The sequence below is a fragment of the Eumetopias jubatus genome, unplaced genomic scaffold (genome assembly GCF_037043125.1).
Source record: "Eumetopias jubatus isolate StellerSeaLion01/CBP00866 unplaced genomic scaffold, mEumJub1_p1.0 scaffold_6, whole genome shotgun sequence".
NCBI classification, from domain to species: Eukaryota; Metazoa; Chordata; class Mammalia; order Carnivora; family Otariidae; genus Eumetopias; species Eumetopias jubatus.
This window is the reverse complement of record NW_028274812.1, coordinates 28,027,506-28,053,086: the sequence shown is the minus strand read 5'-3', so window position 1 is coordinate 28,053,086 and position 25,581 is coordinate 28,027,506. Positions and strand designations below refer to the sequence as shown.

Below are 25,581 nucleotides of genomic sequence, written 5' to 3'. Positions count from 1 at the left end.
CTCATAATAAAATTTCCACACTTTTCTTTTTAAAATGTCACAAGCAATACATGTCCATGATGAAAATGAGAAAACATGTAAGGAGAAAGAAAATCTATGCATTTTTATGTATTTATAAAGATATATTTATGAGAATGTACATGTATCTTTGTAAAAATGTGATACATTTCATTAATTTAATATTTTCCTGTTTACTATAACATGAACATGTTTCTTCATTCTAAAGGCTGCCCGATTTTGCCTTGTATGGATATAATAAAATTAATGTAATTAATCTTTTATTGTTGGAGATTCAAATTATTTAAAATCATTTTCTGTGGTAAATGAATATCTTATATTCTTGTGCATTTGCTCAAATATTTTTGTAAGATAAATTTTCTGGACCCCAATTTTCTTTTTGGCCATAGCCCTTTGTACTCATGGCCTTAACTTGCCCCCCTTCAATGGGACCTAATTTTGCCAACACAGAAGATAGTATTACCTCTACTGGATTCTTCCTATTAGTTCCTTGACCTTAAGTCTTCATTTTAGTTGCGTATCTCCAGAAATTTCTCATTTGGGGTTTTTTATTTCTTTGCCAGAGATTATATGGAGCTTGGTCAAAGTTATATTTAAAATTTCTCTGTTCTCTCCTATCTCTCAACATTGTTCCTCCGCTCTCTCTTTAAATGTCTGCATTTCCCAAGATTCTGTTCTTGGCTTCCCTTTGTAGTCCATACACCCCCTCAGCCAATTCTCCATCTGATTCTAATTTATGAGAATGGTTAATTTTTTAGTCTATTCTTTCCCCCAGTTCTTCATCATATACTCCCAACCACCACCTTGGCGTCTCCACATGTGCAGGTGCCTCTAAGTTAGTATTCCCCAGACTACACTCATGTTTTACTCCAAACTCCCAGCAAAACAAAAACAAGCATGAAAATAAAAAATAAAAGCAACACCTCCCCCAAACCGAAACAACTCCCTTTCTCCTTCCTTGCTCTCTCTTTTAAAGTAAAGGTGCCCCTTATTCACCATTACACGGTTGTCCAGATTCAATCAATTGACATTTATTGATGGCATCAAATCATATCAGTCTCCTGCTTAAAACTCTCTAGTGGCTTCCCACTGACATTAAAGTGTAGCCCAAATACCTTACAGCCACCATGAGGCCTGGTCTTTTCTGTCCCCACCCTCATCTCCTTCCAGGCTCCTCCTGGTTCACTATGCCTTGGCTGCCTTCTTTCTGACCTTCCCTTCAAGTGCAAGTGCATGTACATCTCAGAGACTTAACCCTTGCCTCAGCCAAGAACTCCTCTCTGGACTGTGCCATTGGTGTTATAACTAAAAGCTCATTGCCAAACCCAAGATCACCTATTCTACTATATGTTTTCTTTTGGAAATTTTACAGTTTTGCATTTTAAATTTAGGTCTATGATCCATTTTAAGTTAATTTTTATGAAGGTCTTTGTCTAGAATCTTTTATTGCATATAAATACCCAATTGTTCCAACACCATTTGTTGAATATATTATCCTTTCTCCATCCTTTCTCCATTAATGGCCTTCATGTCTTGATCAAAGATCAGTTAATATATTTGAATGGGTCTATTTCTGGGCACTAATTCGTATCATTTTTAAGATTCATACATTCCATCAGCAAATATTTATTAACTACTATACACACACACAAACACAGACAAACACAGACAACACATCTCGTTTAGGTGCTGGGAGCATATCAGTTAAAAAAAAAAATCCCCACCTTCAAAAAAAGAAATCCCTGCCTTCAGGGAGTTTATATTCTAGAAGTCAAGTAATATATAACATATGAGAATGTTTTTAGAGTTCTTTACATTTCTTTCCCAACTAAGTATAGCATGCACTTAAATTCCTGTGTCTTGGTATCATATGATCTCATTGATGTGAGGAATTTGAGAAACAAGACAGAGGACCATAGGGGAAGGGAGGAAAAAATGAAACAAGATGAAACCAGAGAGGGAGACAAACCATAAGAGACTCTTAATCTCAGGAAACAAACTGAGGGTTGCTGGAGTGGTGGGGGGTGGGAGGGATGGGGCGGCTGGGTGATGGACACTGGGGAGGGTATGTGCTATGGTGAGCACTGTGAATTGTGTAAGACTGATGAATCACGGACCTGTACCCCTGAAAGAAATAATACATTATATGTTAAAAAAAAAAGATAGTAAGAAGGGAAAAATGAAGCTGGGGAAATTGGAGGGGGAGACGAACCATGAGAGACTATGGACTCTGAGAAATAAACTGAGGGTTCTAGAGGGGAGGGGGGTGGGGGGATGGGTTAGCCTGGTGATGGGTATTAAAGAGGGCACGTATTGCATGGAGCACTGGGTGTTATATGCAAACAATGAATCATGGAACACTACATCAAAAACTAATGATGTAATGTATGGTGACTAACATAACACAATAAAATAAAATTTAAAAAAATTCCTTTGTCTTTGCTCATGTTTTTCAAAGCATTTGTTCATCACAAATTTGAGCTGAGTGCTGCTCACTTTGCAAAGTGCTGGGAATTTGAAGATGTTCCCTTCCCTGCCACCTTTTATTCTGTGTTCACTTTTTCTATTCGCTGGAAAAGCACAATACTGTGCAAAGGTTAGAGGCACCACCCCCTGCACAGTCGAAAATCCAACTATACTTTTGACTCCCCCAACACTTAACTGCTAATAGCGTATTGTTGACCAGAGGCCTTGCCAATAACAAACAGTCGAACACATATTTTGTCCATTATATGTATTGTATACTGTATTCTTATAATAAAGTAAGCTAGAGGAAAGAAAATGTTATTAATATCATAAGGAAAATACTTTTACACGACTGTACTATGTTTATTGAAAAAATGTGCATATAAGTGGACCCATACAGTTCAAGCCTGTGTTGTTCAAGGATCAACTGTAATATAATTTTTAGATTGAGGCATATATGAGATCTTGAGCGCAGTAAGAAATGAGATACAGGCTATGTAATACTTCACAGCTCATGCTGATACTCGAACACATAAACTCCATTCCAATGTTAATGACTTTGGGGTTTTCTGGATAACTTGGGGGAGAACAGATAATATTTATTCAGATTGAAGGATGATATTTTTTTAAGATTTTATTTTTTTAAAGATTTTATTTGTTTATTTGAGAGAGAGCCTGAGAGAGAGAGAGAGAGCCTGAGAGAGAGAGAGAGAGAGAGAAAGAGCATGAACAGGGGGGAGGGGCATAAGGAGAGGGAGAAGCAGACTCCCTGCTGAGCAGGGGCTCAGACCGGAACTCTATCCCAGGATCCTAGGATCATGACCTGAGCCAAAGGCAGACACTTCACCCAGGCACCCTAGACGAAGTTTCCAAAATGTGAATTGCTCTTTCTCTATCACTTATTTGTATTTCACACATATATATTTGTCCTAGTAATATCTGGTCCTGGTCCAGGAGTCAGAAAGAGATTTACAGAAACAAGTTGTCTTCTGAGCCTTGTGTGCAATTTTCTTTCTTTTGACAACCAAAAACTTAAGAAAAAAAATAAAAGAGACTTGCTAAGCAGGATAGCAGTGAAAATGGAAAATAAAAACTATGACATTTCTAGGCTCAATCTAATTTGGGGGAAGGGTGAGGGCTCAGAACTGTCTGTCTAGCTGAGAATTTCTAACCTTTTATCACATTGAAGCAAAGGCTTAGCTGCCCTTAGCTACACAGAAAGGGTAGGTGTAGGGCAATTTTTGAAAAACAGAACGAGTTACTAGCTAGTGAACTACCTGGAATAAAAAGGGGGGCAAATAAAGGCAATTCTAAATATTGTTTTTTTGTAGTAGACATTTGGAGGTGGAAGAGACCTTAGAGACCATCTATTCCAATCCCTCAGCCCCATGGAGGAATCCCTTCTGCAGAAGCCTCAGCAGAAACCAGCTTGTGTTTGAACACTTCTTGATATAGGGAAATAAGTGCTTCATATGGTCAAGAATTAAGAGCTGCCCATTAATTATAGAAAGCACTGAGCTGAGCTCTGCCTTCTAGAAAATCCCAGATAGGTGTTTTAATTCCATTCTCTGAAGCAACAAATACCTGTCTAATGTCCTCATTCATAGGAAGTCCTCTGCATATGGTAGCTCTCTGGGCTTCACTGAAGCTTGGATTCTACCCACACTTCCCCTTATGTGCTGCCTACCAGACCCTCTTTGAGGTGTTTTCTATTGGTTAAAGCCTTTGTTAAAACACAATGCTCAGAATGAACAAACGTTTCAGATTTTTGAGGGTTCAAATGAGGTAGGTTGCTAGGAAGAAAGATCAACAAATGTCTTTATTGTACTTCTGTTTGTACTTTTTTGGGGAGTAAAGTTAAATGTTTAAAGTTCATCATTATGCCTGAATTAAAGGTGTTTCCACTTGAAAGTGTTGTTTAAATCTGTAATTTCCTAAATCTTTCATTTTCAAAGCTGGTTGGCAGCAAGCTGGCAGGAAATGTGGGACTTAGGAAAAGCAAACACATTCTATTTGCTAATGATCACTAAGCGTTTGTAACCAAGGTAAGCTTATTACAGAAAGGAACAGTTAGCTCAAGGGTAAAGGCTGAGCATTTAGAAATCCTAAACTTCTTCCTTGCATGCTAAAGTCAGTTAGCAGAGATCAATTATTAGCTGCTACATAAGGAAGGGATTTGTTTGCACTACGTAATTTTTGTCATTGGGACTGCCTGCCTGCGAGCTTATTACTTATTAATTCATGATTCCCCCATGACTAGGAGAAGGTGCTAGCATTTCTAAAGTTTGTGTTAATCCCATGTCCTCCTCACTTCCTGCCAGATCTTCTCACTTCCTGCCAGGTCTCCTCACTTCTTGCCAGGTCTCAGGTATTCATCTTTGAATAATGGCGGTTCTCAGCAAAGCCAAGGTTTGCAGCGCATGCCCTTCGCCGTGCAAACCCAATTAAACAATTTGTCGATGGTTCTTTCCAGTTTCGGATTTTGGACATAATCAAAATATTGGAAATTAAGAAGCTTTGTAAACAGAATATGACTGTAAGTGTACCTGTTTCTGACTTCCAAGGGATAATGTCTAACAGCTCTCTGATTCCAAATGCCTTGACCAATGGTATGAAGCTGACACTGATTATGGAACCCATGAGAATGACACAAAGTTTGGGGACTCTGGGGCTCAGTTACTGTTTTTTTTAACTAAATATATATACATTAGGGCTTGTATAATATACATACTCATTTTAAAGAAGAATAATCAAAAGGGAATACCCATGTTTAAAGAGCACATTGAACCAAAGCCCCTGTGAGCCCCATGTGCTCCCATATCCTCCAGTCCTCAGGGAACCACGATCCCGAACCTTCGTGTTAATCACTTCCTTGCCTTTCTTTTTCTTTTTTCCTTTTCTTTCCCTCCCTTCCCCTTCCCCTTCCCTTCCCTTCCTTCTTCTTCTTTTTTTTAAAGTAAGCCCTTTCTCAGCCTTTGGCAACCCTGAGATCAAGAGTCCCATGCTCTACCAACTGAGTCAGCCAGGTGCCACTTCCTTGCTTTTCAAGTTGTTATAGTTTTTACCACATATATAATAATAGTGTTAATTTTGTAAGTTTTGGATCTTTATGTAAATGGGATTATCCTCTCTATATATTCTTCAAGGAACCACTCTTTTTGCTCAACATGTTTGTGAGGTTCATTCATGTTCACGTATAGGTGTACTTGACTCATTTTCACAGCTGTCTCTTGCTGATAGATATTAGTGCTTTTCAAGGTTTCTTTTTTTCAATGAATAATGTTTCTATGAAAATTCTTATATATGCCTCCTGGTGCTTTTTCCATTGCTGACATTTATAAAGCTCTCATTTTGTGCCAGGTACTGCTCTAATCACTTTAAATGTATTGATTCATTTAAACCTCCCACAACCCTCTGAGGTAGGTATAATTATTATCCCCATTTCACAGATGAGGGAATTTGGTCCAAAGAGGTTAAGTAAATTGCCTAAGAGACAAGCCTAAGAAGAGACAGAGCTGGACTTTGAACCAAGCTTCTTAGCTTCAGTTTGTACTTTCAGTCAGTATACCATACTGATTCTTTTGCTAATCAATCACTCAGTCAATCTGAAAAGTTCTAGGGCTTTTTTTTTCATTTATCCATATATACCTTTGTTAGTCCAATTGTTAGTAAGTTAGTCAATTGTTAGTTAATTTTGTTAATAAATTCTTTTAGAAGCACAAAGCCAATACATTTAATAAAGATCCAATATTGCATGCCTCCTTTTTGGGGATTGGGATTAAAATTCCCATGATTTTTACCCCTCCTTATATCAGATATTCTGAAGTATCTGCATTTTGAATCAATTTCAGAATGGGGAGGAATGCAATTCATGAGAAGAGAGACCATTAGGTCAACTATCTTAACTATATGAGCCTTTTAAGAGCAGTGGCTAATTCGTATGCCCCACGTATGTCAGTTCCAGGGACAGACAAATGGTGGATGGTGGATAGCATTTATCCCCATCAGTGTTCATTGTCCCAGTGGCCTGTATATGAAAACATAAACATGAGGCATATGTCCATTTTTCTGAGTTGGTGGGGAACCTCCAAGTACCACCTAATCCAGAGAATGAGAGATTGAGAAATCAAAAGAAATCTGTTGATGAGGTAAGGGAGAAAATACCTCATCTGCTTACAAATTTAGCAAAGCACCAGAGACAAACATGGGCAGGCAGCCATTCCTAAGGACAGAAGGAGCCTCCCTCTATCTGCATAAACACACCAGCTCTCACCTCTTTCTGAAGAGAGCCTTGGATGTAGCAATAGGAATATTAACCTGGCATCTTTACTGGCATTCAGAAATGAACACCAACTGGAAAATCTGTTGAAGACTCAAACTAACAAAGTAAGAAAGAAATCTTGCAGCTACTGCAGGTAAAGGAGTCTGGAGGAATATCAGTGATAAAGGTGAATGTTTATCCAGTATTTATAGTGAAAGCCAAGGTTGCCTTCCAGCACCTGTCACTGAAGATCCCAAAGACTGCAGGAGGAGAGTAGTAAGAACTAAGCACAGGGGAAGCCAATACCTCAAAGGACAGATAAATGACCACCTAACAATCAGCCGGCCGCTCCGCAGAGGTAGTGATTTCAGAAAATAACATTTTGGAGAGGTTCAGTTATCTGTAAAGGACTCACAGCTCTTTGCTCTTAATAACTCCAACTTTTGGTGGCTGTTTGACTAAAAACATTTTAAATCATTGAATTTAGAAAAAAATAATTTATAATCTGCCATTTCAATAGTTCTAGTGTAAGACTGAGGCTTCATAAAGTTAATCTAAGTAGAGTTAAAATAAGATAGTTTGTTATATTTTTTGAGTGAAAAGAGCAAGTTATAAAAGAGTTCAGTATGATTCCTCTTTTTGGGAAAAATATACACATATATACTTGAAAGTGTCTGGAAAATTCGACACCAAGGTAATCAATCTAGGCACTACTGATATTTTGGACAAGAGAACTCTTTCTTGTGAGGTGCTGCCCTGTGCATGCTAGTATGTCTAACAGCATTCCTGGCCTCTCGCTCCAGTCCCCACACTAGCAGCACCTTTCCTCTGAGTCATGACAATCAAAAATGTCTCCAGCCGTTGCCAAATGTCCACTGGGGCTAAAAATCACTCCCAGTTGAGAAGCATTTCTCTACCTAATAGGTTTACAGTGGTTGAAACTGGGAGGGGGTTTGACAGGTAATTTTTAGCCCCCTTCCCTTCACTTCTAGTTACTCTACAATGAATATGTCTACGTTTATCTCCTGTAGTGAAAAACAAGAACCATTAAAATACCTACAACCATAGCACTCTTTGGTAAAAAAACAATAGGCACGTGCTTTTGCACAGTCTTTGAAAAAAAAAAAAAAACTGTAGATAGAAGATTTATAGAAAATACCATGAAAGGAACCACAAAGAAAATAGAGAAAACCAGTTCTTCCAAAATAGGTTAGCAAAAATTCCCCTCAAGATGTGAGGGTGGTAATGTGTGAGCCAGAAAGAATGTGATTTATGATCCAGGTGCATTGATCTGTGCTGATGGAGCCCTCTATTTAATGTTCTCATTAAATTTACCATATGTTGGATAGATCTGCGCTCTGGGCTGTACAAATAGTTTTTCTCTGCAAGAGAAAAACTATTTCTTTGGGAGTTAGCTGAGCCTGGGGGCACCAGATCTTTCCCATGTTGTAGGCGGAGGGGTCAGTGTCCCTTTCCACGTCCCTCCTTCCCATGTACATGGGCTTCGCTCACTCTGTAGTGGGTGTATTTTCATTCACCCAACGTAGAATTCATAGGTTCTGGAAATGGGGCCACGAATTGATGTTTTCATGAGGAGAACCTATGGAACGTGGAAGATGAAGAAGCAACAAAATTTTCGAAATGCTCAATACTCCTGACATGCTTAGAATGATGTAAAAGCAACTCAAAATTAGATTCCCTTTTACAAAACCACTGATGATTTCAATCTGAAGGCATAAAGTAGGAAGCAAAGTACGATGGCACTTTGGGGTAAGAAAAACCAGGTGAGGCACACTCGGGCTTTGAGTTGAAATGGTCATGTCCAAATGGCTTGTCTTTCTGGCACTAAGCACATGCTCTGGCAGTTAATAACAGTAAGCACATGGCGCTCACTACGGGCCAGGCACTGTTCTAAGTGCCTTCTGTATTCCAACTCTGTTCATGTCAAAACAGCCCTAAGTGAGTTGTCATCTCTATTTCATAGATGAGGACACTAAGACACAGCAGGTGCTCAAGTAAATATTTTGTGACTAAAACAAATAAACCAAACTATCACCAGTCACTTTGTTTTCTCTCTGCTCTTAATAACAACTTGCTCTTTCCCACTCTTCAATGTCTTTTACAGTTAGTATTATAAATTTGTTCTTCAAAACCAGCAGAATCATGTCTACCAAGTTGAGAGGAACAGAACACTCTGGTTAATGTAATTATAGTCTAAATTAAATCATTAGATCAGAAATGGTTTGGACCTGTGGACAATCTCTACAGACCATGACTCCAGAATCCATCTGTCCTACCAGGATTGTCTGCTTGTGCCAAAATATAAACGAAGAAATATGGATGTTATCTTTTTCCTGCAAGAGCATGGATGGATCATGAGTTCATGATTAAAACAAATATGTATTAAGGTCAAATAATATGATGTTGCTGCTTCTGCAGGTCAAAAACTGTCAAATGTCCGTAGTTTTATATAGGCCAACTTTATCAATTCTGTCATATATTAATGCAGTCACTACAGAGTTGAACTTTCTAGGTGAATGGTGAAGAAGATGGGACTAGTTCCTGGAAATTAACTAGGATGGTATTGTTTATGGTACACTTCAGTTCCCACAGTAAATTGTGGCGAATTTTAATACATTCTCCCTTACATATTCTATCTTTTTCTTTTCTATATTCTTGTTTGTATATTGTTTGCATATTTTGTGTATTGTTTGTATATTTTGTATATCCTTGTTTGTATATCATTGTTTATTGACTTTAAGATTCTGTAGGTAGGGGATATTCATCATACATACTCCAAGGGGTCTTTGAATTATTGCTCATTCAAATAGAATATTTGATATTATAATAGTGACATAGTGCTTCACCTGCTACACACATTGCAGTTTAGAGACAATGTAAATATCTTTTTAAAGATATATTTCCAGGGGCACCTGGGTGGCTCAGTTGGTTAAGCATCTGCCTTCAGCTCTGGTCATGATCCCAGGGTCCTGGGATCGGGCCCCGCATTGGACTCCTGCTCGGCGGGGAGTCTGCTTCTCCTTCTCCCTCTGCTGCTCCCTGTGCTTGTGCTCTCTTGCATTGACTCTCTCTCTCTCAAATAATTAAATAAAATCTTAAAAAAAATAAAGACACATTTCCAGAAATAAATGTACTATGTAGCATAAAAGATGGCATTTTCTTTCAAGTTAGTCCCCTACTAAAAGTGCCTACTAAGTTATTGCAAGGACATTTTCTGACTACAAAATAATAATAACATTTATGTTAACACTCCAGAAGTTCTCATAGAATATTAATATGGACACTTTAAGTAGCCAAAAATGTGTAATATCAAGATCTGTGCCTGATTTATTCATTCTGAACTTGGATTATTGTGTTTGAATAGTGGGTTGGGTTTAAATGTCACCAACTTACGACTAATTTTGTGGTATTTGTATGTTTTAAGTATCTCATCGCTCTGACAATCAACCAAATTCTAAACAAAGGAGTATTTATAAAATGAATAGTCTTCATGAAATATTTTTTTACAGTGCTATACACTTGGTAAGTGCCCAGAAAATAAATGCAGAAGTAGGCTTGTTTGAAAATAATCAACCAAGAGGTCATACACGCTCACCTGAGTAAATTCTTCATCCAATTTGGCAAACATTTTTGAATGCCTACAAAACAGTGGGTCAGCCTCTGCATTCCAGGTGCCCACCATCATCGTGAAAGACCCACATGCGTGAACCAACCCCCCGTATGAGGCAGAATGAAACAAGTAGTGTTATGAGAATAGGGAAGAAATAAGTAATTCTCATGGACACAGAAAATCTGAGTAAACTTCTTTCATCCCACGTCCTTTATTGTTTGGTCACTCCTATGTTTGAACTCATGTGCCTTTTAACAGCAGGGGTGTGACAAAGGGAAGTTCAGGGTTAGTCCTCCATTTGCACATATAATCCCCATTCCTCCATGAATTTCATGAGATAGGCTTCGTTTCCTTCCGATGGCTCATCTGGAGCCTGCTCCTCATAGAGTTTAGACAAGAGGCCTTCCATGAGCTCCTTGAACTCAGGCTGCTCACATCCCTGTGAATCATGTTCAAAGCTAGGCAATGACGGTATGCACAGCCTGCCGGTCCGAGGGTCCCAATCCACCAGTGTGGTCGATGACTCTTCGTCTGGCTCCTCTGCTGTGTCCACGTGCTCCTGCAGCAGCTGGTCCAAGTCTCGCAGCTGAGGGGCATAGGAATGCAGTGGTGTTTGGGAGCCCAGGTCTACCAAAGCTGCCTGTTGCTTACAGAACTGTCCTTGGAGGGACACCTGCTCCTGCAGATTGAGCTCTTGATCTCCAGGCCCCACACAGAAGTCAGCAGTTCTCACAGCATATTCGTATTCAACAACAGCTTTATCTGTGGGCATTGTTCTGCCCCTTGACTCCTGCTGCGTTAGGGACGTACCCTTGGTGCTTTCCTCAGAGTCACAGAAAATGTCCATCAAATGTAAAGCATACCCTAAGTGTTTCACCTCCATTTCCTCCTGATGTGACTCCTGGTCCTCGAGGGGCTCATTCAGGTCCCATACATCGTCGCTTTTTTCCCCTACACTTACATCCTTATGAGAAGCGTTAGAATCCTCCAAAATATTGAGGGTGATAAAATTAAGCACAATTTTTTCAGCAGGTACAAAGAATCTTTTGTCAAATTCATTTCCATAAATCAAAATCTATAAAGAGAGAAGAGAATGGTTTTCACCTTTTCACTTGAGAGAAACAAGAAAAACAGCTGTTAAGTAGAACTTATACTGTCATCACATAGTTCTAAAGACCTATTCTTACCAACTCATGAAAATGACAGTTATTCTTGGAATAAACAGAAAGTTTCATTCACAAGGAGGCAAGAGACCCAAGACACACACACACACACACACACACACACACACACACACACACGCAAAGGCTTATGGAAGTGAACAGTGGTCCCTGGGGGGTGTGTATCCCGTCCAAGGATCAGGGTAGACTACCCCCTCCCTGAACCATGGAATGCAGTTTTTTAATTTCTTGAGCTTCAGTTTTTAATTGTATAAAATTAGAATTTCTGCCACGTGAGAAGTGGCGAGGGCTGAGTGAGACAGTTTGGAAATTGCTTTGTTAATTATTGTTGACTATGTATTTGTCAACTAGCAGTGGTTACCTGGGTTCCCAGCCTGGTTAGGACATACTCTGGACATGAAATGTGGATGGACATGAAAACTGGATGTAAAGAAGGAAAGAGGCACAGGAGTAGGGATGGTTTCACTTATTTCCCCATATACTTTTCTAATCCCACTATAATGAGGCCAAAAAGGGAAATCCATCTGCCTGTTTATGGCTGGTAGAGAAACTCTAAATCATGTCAGGAAAACTGGTTTGAGATTAAAATGGTGCTGGGGATATGGAAGGTGTCTGTTAGATGGCCAGTCATGACTTATGTTTGAATCCTCATTGTCCACCCCATGATGTGATTTAACATTTACAAAATAGGCTTCATTCTTCAGCCTCATTCTTTTATAACATTTTGGTTTCAGAAAGTCTCATGTGCTCAATTCTCCTCTGAATGTTTTTCCCAGGAACGTCTCCCTGTGCCATTAGGAAGCTCCCTCTAAAGTCTAAAAGGAGGGCTCCTGGGTGGCTCACTTGGTTAAGCGTCTGCCTTCAGCTCAGGTCGTGACCCCAGGGTTCTGGGATCGAGTCCCGCATGGGGCTCCCTGCTCAGTGGGGAGCCTGCTTCTCCCTCTCCTCCCTGGTCGTACTCTCTCTTGCTATCTCTGTCGCTATCTCTCTCTCTCAAATAAATAAATAAAAATCTTTAAAAAAAATAAAGTCTAAAAGGAGGCAGAATAAGAGAAACATTTAAAACCGAACTAACAGGAATACATGTATGCATCATGTTTATGTGAACATGTTTTAATAATTTGCAAATAAATCATTCTTATTGTTAAAATATGCCCAGCCTTTCTAAACCCTCCAGAAGCATATTTATTCCTTCTTAATATTTTCCTGCTCTCCTTGCTGTGAATGCTTGTCCTGTCCATTTTCCTCCTAGAAGTGCTCCCATTCCATGCCTGTCGCAAGCTCTACATCCCACTCTCCTTTTAGATTCTCCCCTTCTTTCCTTGGACAACTGCCACAGTCTCCTAGCTCCTTTTATTGCTTCTAGTCAGTCTTACACCTTCCAACATTGTCTTAGACCCACTATCCAACTGGATCTAAAACACGATATTGACCTTGACGCTGCCTACTCCAAACCCTACAGAGATTTCTCTTTACCAAGACAATACGAAGCCCAAACTCCTTAGAATAACACCCGATTCTCCCATTACCTCGCCCTAACACCTGCTCTCTGGTCTTACTTCTGTAGCTCCTCATCAGCAACCTATGATCCAGCAATATCATGTGGTTTTCCAAACATCTATGCACCTTGGTCCCTGCTGGGTTTTCTGCCAGCAGTAGGTGCTCTACTTCTTTCTCCCCTTTCTTAAGCGAGGCTAGATGTAAAACTTCTCCTGGTCCCCGACTCGGGGTTTCCATGCTCTCCCTGTACCTCCCTGTACCTCCCCAGTCCTCGCTGCTTGCTTTCATCATAGCCTTCATGTATCATTTTGAAATTCTCGTACCCAACTTAACTTGAACATCTGGAAAAGTGTGGATCCCGACTTAAATTTATTTGTGTACCTCAAGACCTAGTCTAATCTGCTCATGACAGGTGAAATCTTTTCAAAGCTGAGGAATCTTTCTCTTTGGTTATGTTACTGAGAGAACCTAGTAACGAAAGTGTTTTCTAATTCATCCACTCTTTAAACCCACGCTGCCTGTAAAAGGGATCTGTGTCTGAGCTTCCTTTTGTACTGGCCTGGAAGGGAGGGTTTATAATGATTCCTGCCACACTGAACACTCACCAAATTTGCTGGGTGTTTCTCTTTGCCAACATGGATATATCTGTACATGGAGTAGCCCATCACAGAAAAAAGAAACACGGTAACAGATATGGGCAAAACATACCAGAAGATGATTTTAACCTTCAATGCTGACGTTTGGTCTGTAAAAAAAAAAGGACAGAGATAGAGAGTTTTTGATTCGGTGTGGTGGGAAAACATTGGCAATGTCAGGTGGCTTTGGGCTGATCACTTACAATTAGGAGCTCAGTTTTTCATTTATAAATTGAGAAGCTTGAAGGAAAAGTGATACAGGGTCTCAGAATGCTTATTCTCTGACAAGAGCTGGTCTTCGGGACTCATCTGGACTTGTTGCAAACCTTACAGTGTAGATGCATCAACAACCCAATCAGCAGATAGTCCAACATTTTATGTCTGGCTGTGAGATTCATTCAGGTTCTTATATTTGAAGCTAAGTGTGTCTAATATTCCAGCAACTTATACACTTTAAACCAAGCAAAAAAAAGCCCTCTTGATATGATCCTATTAAGCTGCCCTGACTTTTCCATATACTCATTTGACTCAACCATTTCCAAATATTCAGTAGAAGTTGGGAATGTGTGGTGTCACCTTCTATGTGGCTAACAGAACCATCCCTGAGTGGGTCAGCTAGACTTTCTGGGTAGGCCTGGAGCTTGGGATGTGTGTAGGGAGGTGGCTGAGCTGGTGTGTGCTGAGAACGGCAGTGACTTCCTTCCAGGTGCTGCTGTGCTGCAGGTTCGTGACAAGTAAAAGTCCATACAGGAATGAAAAGACCTGGTGAACAGCTTTTAAGGAAGCAGCGCTGGCCCGCCATTGATCAGACTATACAGTTGTGAATAGGACTCAGTGTGACTGATTTCTATTTGTTGGTCTCCTATAGGATCCTGGAAGTTGTGATAGTTAATTATCTGTGCCAATTTGGCTAGGCCATGGTACCCAGATATTGGGTGAAACATGATTCTACATGTCTCTGAGAAGGCATTTTTAGATGAAATTAGCATTTATTTTTTATTTTTTTAAAGATTTTATTTATTCATTTGAGACACAGAGATAGAGAGAGAGAGAGAGAGACAGCATGAGCAGGGAAAGAGGCAGAGGGAGAAGGAGAAGCAGGCTCCCTGCTGAGCCAGGAGCCCGATGTGGGGCTCGATCCCAGGACCCTGGGATCATGACCTGAGCCGAAGGCAGATGCTTAACCATCTGAGCCACCCAGGCGCCCCAAGATTAGCATTTAAATGAATAGACTTGAGTAAAGCAGATTACTTTTTATAATATGGGTAGCTTCATCCAATCAGTTGAAGGCTTTAGTAGAAAAAATGGTGACCACCTCGAGAAAGAGAATTCTGCCAGCAGATGACCTTCAGACAAGAACTGTAACTCTTCCTTGGATATCCAGCTTACTGGACTGTCCAATAGATTTTGAGCTCATCAGCCTCCAGTCATTGTGAGCCATCTCCTTAAAATAAATCTCTCTGTCTCTCTCCATATATATATATTGGTTCTGTTCTCTGGAGAGTACTGACTAATACAGCAGTAGAAAAAGGAAGAGCTTTAGCACTCATGGCAAAAGTTCTAGCATATTCTTTACACACTGATGAATTCAGTGAGAGTGTCATGGGAGCTCTTTCATCTGTACAGTTGTTTGGATACTCTTGATGCCTAGGCCTGAGACAAAGCAATAAAGTCACTCTCCAGATAACGATCTAGTGAAAGAGTGGAAAGAGAAGTGTCATGGACAATGAGGGAGGTCAACAAGAGCCAGTGGGAGAAGTCTAGGTACAGGGGTCCAAGGGCAGCCTCTTCCACCCAAACAGCTCCTGAGGAGTACATGTGTCATTGGGTTCCACACGGAAGGGTGAAGACAGCACAGTGCTGATGGTGCAGGTGGCTGAGCGCCCCTCCCCCGTGAGGAGGCCGCGATTCAGCCTAGTCCTCTGAACGCCATCGCTGGTCTCTGGACTGAACTTGCCCTAATTAAAACATGCCACGACAACAATGACCGACGGCACTCAGTATACAGCAGGACATGTTTGCCACAATAAACCTAACAAACTGTAACTATACTTTAGGGCTGGCGGACTGTGGAGAGTAGAAGTATTTTTCAAAGAGGGTTCCAGAAGAGGTAGTCCACCTGGGATATCATGGAAAAGGTGAGACCCGGAAAAGATGCTTCCTTATTTTGTCACCTTTCCTAGACTATAGTGAGAAGGTTGGCTGCATCTCTTACCGGGAAGTATTTAATGGAATCCGTACTTGAGTTGCTTTAAATCTGCCAACTGCTTAAATGATCTCCACTGGAAATTCATTCCTACCACTTGGCCGCTGATCAAGCTGTTAGTAAACAGAGCACTTTTTCCAAATACAGAAACGATTTCTTCAGTCTGCTTTGTTTTGCCTTTTGCTTGCTCTGCATTTCAGTTTTATTTGACATATGGCAGAGAATCCTTCGTTTTAGGGGAAGGTATGAAAGGACAGAGTCTGAAAAATACAGCTTTTCACTTTCGAATATCACAATATCCCCTTTAGATTCCTTAGGACGGTTTCATCTTGTGCTGTGTGCAGGGTGAGGGAAGAGGAAAGCAGGGCTCCTGTCACCATGGCCATCCCATAGTTGGTGATGGAACTGGCCTGGGGGAAAAGGGGTGACATTTGTCCTAGGCCAGTGTGTTTGGAAGAGGGAGACGGAAGAACAATAGATGAGGGGCCATTTGAGGAAGGCCAACTTTAGGGTTAATTTTTAATGGTCAGGCTTTGAGTTCAAGGTCCTCCAACCCTTGGGGAAACACAAATAAGCAAATGCCAAGCTCCTAACCCTATGTCTCTGAACAGGAGTGAGAATCTTCAGCCAAGTTCAGGAAACATGAGAAGACAAAAGGAAGGAGAGAGAAGCAATGTAAGTGAGGGTAACCGTGGATTCGCTGATCCCAGACGTCCATGCAGCCAGTGACTGATATCTCAGTGCAACTTGCAGAGCCTGTAATTTTATTCCTGAGGGTGAGCAAAGGCTGCTGTCTTCAAGTGTTTTTAGGAAAAATGTTTTGTTTCTAGCACTAACATTTGATGTTCGTGAAGACCACAGAACTTCTCTTCATGAAAGGGACTATAATTAAAAAATGAAAAGATATGTGTAAAAATTCTTAATTGTTCTTTTCCCATGGAAGAGGCCTGTTGGCAGCAGATATCAGGATAGGTGCTGAGTTTCCCGGGAGGATGCAAACATACTCTTAATCCTGGCCAAGTTCAATGGCAGAGTCCCAGGCTGCTCAATGCATTTCTGGTGATGGTTGTTTCTACCTTTGTCTCAACCTGTTTCTGGTAGACATGGATTTATCCAAACCTTGTTTATTTATTTTTTAAAATTACTTATTTATTTATTTATTTTATTATGTTATGTTAGTCACCATACAGTACTTCATTAATTTTTGATGTAGTGTTCCATGATTCTTTGTTTGTGTCTAACACCCAGTGCTCCAGGCAGTATGTGCCCTCCATAATACCCATCACCGGGCTAACCCATCCCCCACCCCCCTCCCCTCTAAAACCCTCAGTTTGTTTCCCAGAGTCCATAGTTTCTCATGGTTCGTCTCCCCCTCTGATTTACCCCCCTTTATTTTTTTTTTTTATAAATTTTATGTTCTTTTTTTTTAAAGATTTTATTTATTTGTGAGAGAGAGAATGAGAGATAGAGAGCACGAGAGGGAGGAGGGTCAGAGGGAGAAGCAGACAGCCTGCTGAGCAGGGAGCCCCATGTGGGACTCGATCCCGCGACTCCGGGATCATGACCTGAGCCGAAGGCAGTTGCCCAACCAACTGAGCCACCCAGGCGCCCTCCCCCACCTTCATTTTTCCCTTCCTTCTCCTAATGTCCTCCACGCTATTCCTTATGTTCTACAAATAAGTGAAACCATATGATAATGGACTTTCTCTGCCTGACTTATTTCACTTAGCATAACCGCCTCCAGTTCCACCCATGTCGATGGAAAACCTTGTTTATACCTGCCACAATTCTCCTAGTTTCTTCAGAGTTCTTTCCTCAGACCAGTTGAGACTTTTTAAGCTTACCTTTCAAAGTCCGGACACAGTGTTTCTCAGAAGGCTGAGCAAGACGAGGAGGCCCTGGGACGAAAGACACCACGTGGACGCAGTACAGAGTGTCTGGCTCCAGCCAGCCCAGCACCAGCGTGTGGTTGGTCACACACTGGGACCACTGGGGGGGGGGGCGGATGGCAAACAGCAGTTAGAGTCAAAGAATTCCAGCACCACCCCAGACAGATAGCTCTAGAAGGAAATAAAACACCGAGATACCACTAAATCCTTCCCTATTACTACAAGCTTTTTTTTTTTTTTTTCCTGGCAACAGCTTTAAAATACCCATTTCCTTTAGCTCAGCAGAGCATGGTCAGGAAATGGAACCATTCTGGGAACAAGTCTAAACAACAACATAAGGACAGATTTCTTACTCAACCTTGCCCTGTGTCCTTGCTGACATTTTTTTCTCTCTTGGAGAGTGACTGACAGATGTTACGCAAGTCAAATCTCTCCATCAAAGTGAGGTGGACAATGGATCTACACCCAATAGCAACATCAGACCCCACTGACAGAGAGTGTTATCTGTAAGGGAAATCCGAAGGATGTTGTTGAGATGTCTACATATCAGCTTCCACTGTATCTTGTCTAACATGTCTTTGAATACCACATCTTCCCAGATTCCCCTGCGTCTGGGCTGCAGAAAGTGACACAGATTATAGGCCCCCTTCCATTCCAGGCTTACCGTTCTATTAGATTTAGTATTATATACGGACACATTGTACTTCAGATTAGAGTATATCTGTTGCATGGAAAGAGAACTGTCTTCTGGATTTCTCTTCCACTTCTCTGGAGCCATCAGAACAATGGAAATGGATTTCTCATCTGTCGTCAAAGCAATCCCTGGTGGGCCGATTTGTGCTTAAAGGGGAGGGGAGAGGGAGTCATCATGTTCGGATGTAAAAATTACCGTGGATAAAACTACAATATAATCCTACTGGAATCAAAGCCCGAAAGCCCCCCCACCCCGCCCCCTTATTTGAGATGACTCAGATTGTTCTAAGGTTAGCCCAAGTTATGCCACATCTTGAAACATTCATTTCACACTCCCTGACACAATATGAAAACAGAAAGTTCAAGTGTTGTATTTATTTAGTGCCTAATCCCATGGATAAACAGATGGTAAATACAACTAAAAGTGTTTACAACACTCCTGTGACTTGAATAGTTGGTGATAAATAACATTAATATGATTTGATATGTGGGGGAAATCAGCCATGGAGGAATGAAGCACTGTTAAATAACTTTGAAGATGTGATTAGAATGATCTAGAACAGAGGTTCACAAACTTTTACCATAAAGGTCCAGACAGGAAGTATTTTAGGCTTTACAGCCCATATGATCTCTGCTGCAACTCTTATTCATATAAATGTAAAAATCATTCTTAGCTCTTGGCCTGTAGAAAAATGGAAAGGGGGCCGAGCTGCATTTGGTCTGAGCACATCATTTGCTGACGTCTGACCTAGAAGGGCACCAGAGGATAGGTTCTGGCTCCAGGACCAGAGAAATACTTGTAAGCTTCATTATGGCAGCTCTGAATGGATCCTCTACAGCTGAGTTAGCCACAGAACAAGAGGTGGAAAAATTTAAAAAGCAAACATCAAGAAGATGTTACCTGAACCCTGAGTTACACCTGGAAATACATCATCACACTACCAAGTTCAGAACAAGAAGACACTGAGTTTAGCAATGAGCAAAACCGCTCATGGTAAAGATGAAACTCTGAGATCCAGCAAGGTGGAGCACCATGCGCTGGTCACTTGAGCAGCTGAGGGACAGAGTGCAGAACAGAGCCCCCAGAGCACAGGCCTCTTGGGAAGGTGAGGCCGAGATGGTACACTCGATCGTCAGGAGAACTTGATATTATCCGTGTTTACAGACAACTGTGTTACTTACTTTCTAAGAATGGATAGAATCGTCCAGTTTCTGCCCATTTGGAACAATTCGTTTCCCAAATGGCCCTCACTTTGGCATAATATTGATGTTCGTAATCAGAAGTTTCCACAGAGAGATCACAGCAGGTCCTGTTGATGTTTCTGCATTCGGATTTATTCAGCCACTTCTTTTGCCCATATCTGCTCCGAAAGAAACTGAATTAATAATAATGTGCCCTCTGTGCTTTCCAACAGGAAAAAAAGTCATTATATAAAACTCAATGGAAGCTCAGACCTTCACTTCAGAACAACAAAAGTGCCTGTCATTGACCTAAAAAAGAATCCACATTTGCTGCTGGCAATTTTTTTCATTACCTCAGGAGCATGAGTCTGAGTTTCTGCAATCACCTCTCCTTTCTGTGAATTATAATGTGGATAGCACATTTTGAAAGCATGTATTTTTTTTTATAATTCTTGAGCTACAGTAAAAATGTTACAAAACATATGATCAATTCTTCTAGTAATTATGTAAGATTTTAGTCCACTATGCCTATGAAGGTCAATTTGATGGGCTATTTTAAGAAATATTGGTCATTTTCTTCTCGGAAGAAAAATTACCTTGACATTCTCATAAAATTTAAAAATCTGCTTGCTATGAAGGGTCTAGGGAAAATTCACAAGTTGGAGTGCATGCCACAGTAATTATAGTGATGGTGATGAGGATGACTAGGTTGTTGATATTGATTTCTCCTTTCCTTTATTAAAGACACAACACCCATAGCAGGTCCGGGGGGAGGAATATTGTTAACACTTTTCATGTGAGAGAGACTGAGGTAGGGAGAGTTGAAGTGCCACGGGCTGAGCCAGTGAGAGAGACGGGGTTGCAGGGGAGGCTAGGAAGGCATTAAAGCAGGCGTGGTGGGGTTTTAGAAAGCTAACTGGTGCAGCACGGAGAACACAGTGGGCTAGCAGTGGCAGCCTGGGGAGCACTTGAGGGGATACTGCAGTGGTCCAGCTGGAAGATGTCGGTGGCTTGGACAAGGATGGTGGCCGTGGAATAAATGACAGGACAAAAGGAAGAAATATTAGGGGAGACAGGACTTGGGGATTGAGTGGAGGTAAGAGATGAGGCAGATGAAGGTGTTCCGGATGATGTCTCTTTCTGTCTGGGACAGTGTAACATTCCCCAAAAGAAGGAATGCAGAGGAATGGGTTTGGGAAATGGGGAGGCGGGGTGGGGTGGGAGGGAGGAAAGACAACAAGTTCAGTTTTTCACGTGTTGAACCTCAGGTATGTGAAAGATATCCCGCTGTGGATGCCCAGTAGGCACTGGGGCTCGGGAGAGAGGGTTGAGTGGGAGGCAGTGATTTTGAATTCAAGGTATGTGAAAGATATCCCGCTGTGGATGCCCAGTAGGCACTGGGGCTCAGGAGAGAGGGTTGAGTGGGAGGCAGTGATTTTGAAATGAAGGGCACAGAACTGTTCATTTAAGGCACAGGTGTGAATGGAATTATCATGAAGCCAAAGCAAAGCCTAGGGTAAAATTTCAGGATCATCAAGATTTAAAAGTTGGTATAAAGTACAGTTAGGAATAGCAGCTAAAGGGGCACCTGCGGGGCTCAGTCAATTGAGCGTCTGACTCTTGGTCTCAGCTTAGGTCTTGATCTCAGGGTTGTGAGTTCAAGCCCTGCACTGGGCTCCTCACTAGGAATGGAGCCTACCTAAAAAATAAAAAAGAAAAGAAAAGAAGCAGCAGCTAGACTGGGAGAAGGAGAAACAGGCATCATATAATTCAAGGCAAGAGCATGTCTTGAGAATGAGGAAATGTGAACTTTATCAAGTGTTCTCAAAGCTTAAGGGTTATCTCCTCTTTTCAGAATATGCCAACAGATTTCTGAAAGCTAATGTCTCCTGTTTCATAAGAACCATACCTGCCAGAAGACTTTAGAAATACAACTAAGATCTTGTTGACCAACTTCTCCATCAAGTGGTCACCACTGCCTAAGGGCTTTCATATTTTTTTTGTCTGTGAGCCACAAGAAGAAACCCATTTTACGTTGTGACCCAGCTCACAGAAACATACATATATTTAACATATTAAAACAAAGGTTTCATAAGATGCTTTTTAAACTTTAGTACACACCATCAATTCAGTTATTTTCCATTCCAATCCACTTCACACCATTCCAGTCCTTTGCATTAAAAATAATGCTAGCTACATCCCTCAAAACTGATTTCATGGTCCATTAACAGGTCTTGACTTATGGTTTGGAAAATACTGCCATCACCCATTTGATCCCCTTTCCTTCACCTTCCTTACTCCTGCCAAGTGCAGGACAGCTTTCCATGACAGACGTTGATGGAGGAGAAAATACTCTTTCCAGGATTCTGAACCACTTTTCCAAAGCTTGTGACAAAGCTTGTGGTTTCAGTATTGCACTATATATTTTCTGCACTAAATTCTTTTGGCAGGTGGAATTTAAACTGTTGTTAAAATTTCATCTTTTACTTGGAAACAAACTTCACTCCAAAGTGTAAAAACATAGTATGTAAGTTGCCCAAGGTTACCTGGCTAGGTTCACAGCCTGGCTGCAAACCAAGGACTGTTTGGCCTTGGAGCTGAGCTTGGAGCTTGGAGCCCTGTCAGTGACAAACACTGCTCTGTATTTCCGTCCATCTTGCACATGCACAAGCATGTAAGACCTCCGACGTGCCAAGTTTCTTTATTCATTTTGGAAATTTGTACCATACAAATTATTTGCTCTCACAGAGCAGTGATGACTGTATTTTTTTAGGCCAGGGCATACTCAAGAGCCATTTCTCTTTGCAGAGTGATGTCTTCTTTCCTAAAACACCAGCTTCCAGAAAAACTCCTCGAAAATGAAAATGAGGGTCTAGATAAATGAAGTCATTGTGAATAGCAGCTGAAGTATTTCACTGCCTTTAGTGGTCAGAATATTTTCTTCATAGAGAAAAATGACTTTGTTCTTTTTGTTGTTGTTAATAGGGTACTTTTTTTTTAACTTGAACAATCAGAAATGTGTAATCAGCAGAGAAACAGATCACTCTAAAACCTATTACCTGAAATATTTGGCATACATGATTTTGGACATCTCATTATGCTTCTCTGTTCACACAGGAATGATTAGATGTCTGCATACACAGACAATAACTAAACTATACCATACATATGGTCTTAATCAAAGTTGCAAATTTAGCCTGATTTGAACTTTATTTAAGATTTTATTTATTTATTTATTTATTTATTTATTTATTTATTTAGTGCAAGTGGGGAGAGAGAATCCCGAGCAGACTCCACGCTGAGCTCAGAACCCAACCCCAGGCTCAATCGCAGGACCCGCAGATCATGACCTGGGCCATAATCAAGAGTCAGATGCCTAACCGACTCAACCACCCAGCCGTCCCCTGATTTGAACTTTAATAGAAAAAGAAATTGAAATGAAATTAAAGGAATTGTTGTAGTTCAAGTGTTTCATCACCACAAGAGATATTAGTTCCTAAAAGATCTTTTAAAGTAAGAAAATGGCTTATGAAAAATATTGAATGTTTGGTTATCAAGATGAAATATTTTCATTTTAGATCACATTTAATGGCTTCTTGCTAGGAAACTTGGTACACTTATAGACTTTCCTACCTTTTAATTTGTTATATTATTGTTTAGGTTTCAAACATTTATAAGAAATTTCGATAACCACATTTCCCATCACTATTTAGTCTCAGTTCTTCACTTAGATGGTCTCAATGCATGCACAAGTCTTTTCACAATGACAAATAATCTCGTCAGTACTAAGCTCTTCCTTTAGGTTCATCTTTACCTCTGTCAGCCAGATATCATCTTTAGTTAGTGATTTTCTCCCCATCAGGAAGATCTCAGGGGAGGGCTCTCCTGACATCTCACTTGCTTGAAAATACATCTGTTGAACTTGATTAAGAATCCTAGATCACACCTCTTTTTCCCTCAGAGGATGTATCACTGTCTCCTGTTGCGTGTTACCACACAGAAATCATCCCCCTCCCCCCACCCTCCTTGAGCCCTGCTCTTGCTGTGACAGTCACAAAGTACCTTATCTTCTCAAAGTTCAGTAAACTCACCAGGATAGGTCTTCCTACTGTTTTTATTACATTTTCCCAGACTGAGCATGCACCCGTGATGTGCAGCTCCAGAGAGTCACTATCACTTGCTCAAGTACTATCAGTTAGCCATAGGGTTTTCCTCTCCATATAACATTTTTATTTTCCATCTCTTCCCTAAGTCTGCCCACTTGCTTAAAAATTCTTCCCCTCGTCTTAGAATTTTTTTCTTTAAATGTTTGCTTGTTTGTTTTCTCTCTCCCCTGCCTCCCATCTTCCTTCCCTTCCTCCCTTCCTTCCTTCCTTCCTTCTTTCTTCCTTTTCCTTTCCCTTTCTTTCTTCTTTCCTTCCTATTTACCATTAGAGATCATGTTGTGCATGGACTCAAACTATGAACAGTTATTTGTCTGAATTTTTCTATTCCCACGAGAAAGCTTTTCAGGAACTTTTCACGTGTGTGTGTGTATGTTTGTCTCTCTCCCTTCCAGTAATAATGGAGAGGTGCTAAGCCAGATTCTTTGGGACTATTACTCTTTGAAAAGGGCCAGTTATTTATTGAATATTGGGCGAATGGGTGTAGGAGTGAGGGTATGTCACACACCTCCTCTCCAAATCGTATTATCCCTTTGCTGGAGAGCCTGCCCACCTTCACATTTGGGAATGGCAGGAGGCTGATGTGCCATAAGACACATCAGTAAGGTCATAGTCCCCTAGTCCCAGCCATCATCGCTTCCCCTCCCTCCTGCACCCTCCTCACCGGGGCGACTGGGCCGCTACAGTGAATATGTCATTTGAACATGATTTCTCTTTCAGCATCTTCTGCTCTGACATTCTGTGGCACCAAACTGGGGCTCATGGGGACATTTCCTCAATTTCTGGTGGCAGAAATCCTTAGATTCCATATCCTTAGGTTGTTATGTAAGCTTCTTAATACTGTGACATTTATTCTTGTAAAATTAAATTTCTACTGTTGGTGTTTAAGAAGGCATAGATTCACTTTCAGTTTCTGCAGTTGTTTTCCTTTAGATTTCACAGTATTTTGCTTGTATGTTCCTTAGCTTGTGGCTTGGGGTTTAGCCATTTCCTCTGTTTCCTTGAACATGGGCATCATCTGTATGTTCTGCATTCTTTCTTGCTTGCAATGAGTTTTGAGGGACAGGTGAAATGTGAAAATGTCCATTCATACTATCTTTAACAGGAAGAGCTGGTGGCACAGAATTCTGCACTCAGTTTCACTTAAAAATGCCTGTTATTCCAATAAGTTGAGACATTTCAGAGATGATGGACCTCCTTGTTTTCTCGGCCACAGAATAACATTTTGACCAACTTCTTTTCCCCACTTAAGTGACTTTCCCTCACCTAAGAACCCAATGCTTCTGTCTTCACCAAGAAATGGTTTTCTAATTTAATCTGACAGAACATTCCAAGAAAATTTAGCAGGGAATATCTAAAACTTCTCTTTTTTTCCATTTAGTTAGTACAATAGATGGTTTATCTTTGCACAGTTACTAGGTGTTTGAGTCTTGTGTTTTTAAATTAGCCAAAAGGAAAAGAACCAACTTACATGAAATACTGCACAGTGTAAGTAACTTCAGCTCCTTGTAGGCCCTCTGGTGGACTCCACTGTAGGATATTCCTCATGTTTATGGATAAGAAGGTGATATTTGTAGGCTTGGGTAAACCACCAGAGATGCAGAGAACTGAAGAAGGAGTAGAGAAGAATCAAGGTCTTAATGGAGAAAAAGGAAAACGCAACCCCTGTGGTAGACAGCCTTCAGACATGGCCCCGACTAGCCGCACCTTCCTGTACTCATGTCCTAATTCTTCCTAAACCTGAGCTGACCCAATG

At 40.8% G+C, this 25,581-nt stretch overlaps 1 protein-coding gene across 1 annotated transcript; it reads right to left on the bottom strand.

Annotated features, from left to right (window-relative positions):
- Window positions 1–10,662: 10,662 nt before the first annotated feature.
- Window positions 10,663–25,373, bottom strand: IL20RA (interleukin 20 receptor subunit alpha). Its single transcript, XM_028121463.2, has 6 exons — window positions 25,297–25,373; window positions 19,663–19,841; window positions 18,452–18,627; window positions 17,743–17,887; window positions 13,663–13,802; window positions 10,663–11,451 (listed from the first exon to the last, which is right to left on the bottom strand). Exons 1-6 carry the CDS (start codon window positions 25,371–25,373, stop codon window positions 10,663–10,665), a joined length of 1,506 nt encoding a protein of 501 aa, XP_027977264.1.
- Between the last annotated feature and the right edge of the window lie 208 nt (window positions 25,374–25,581).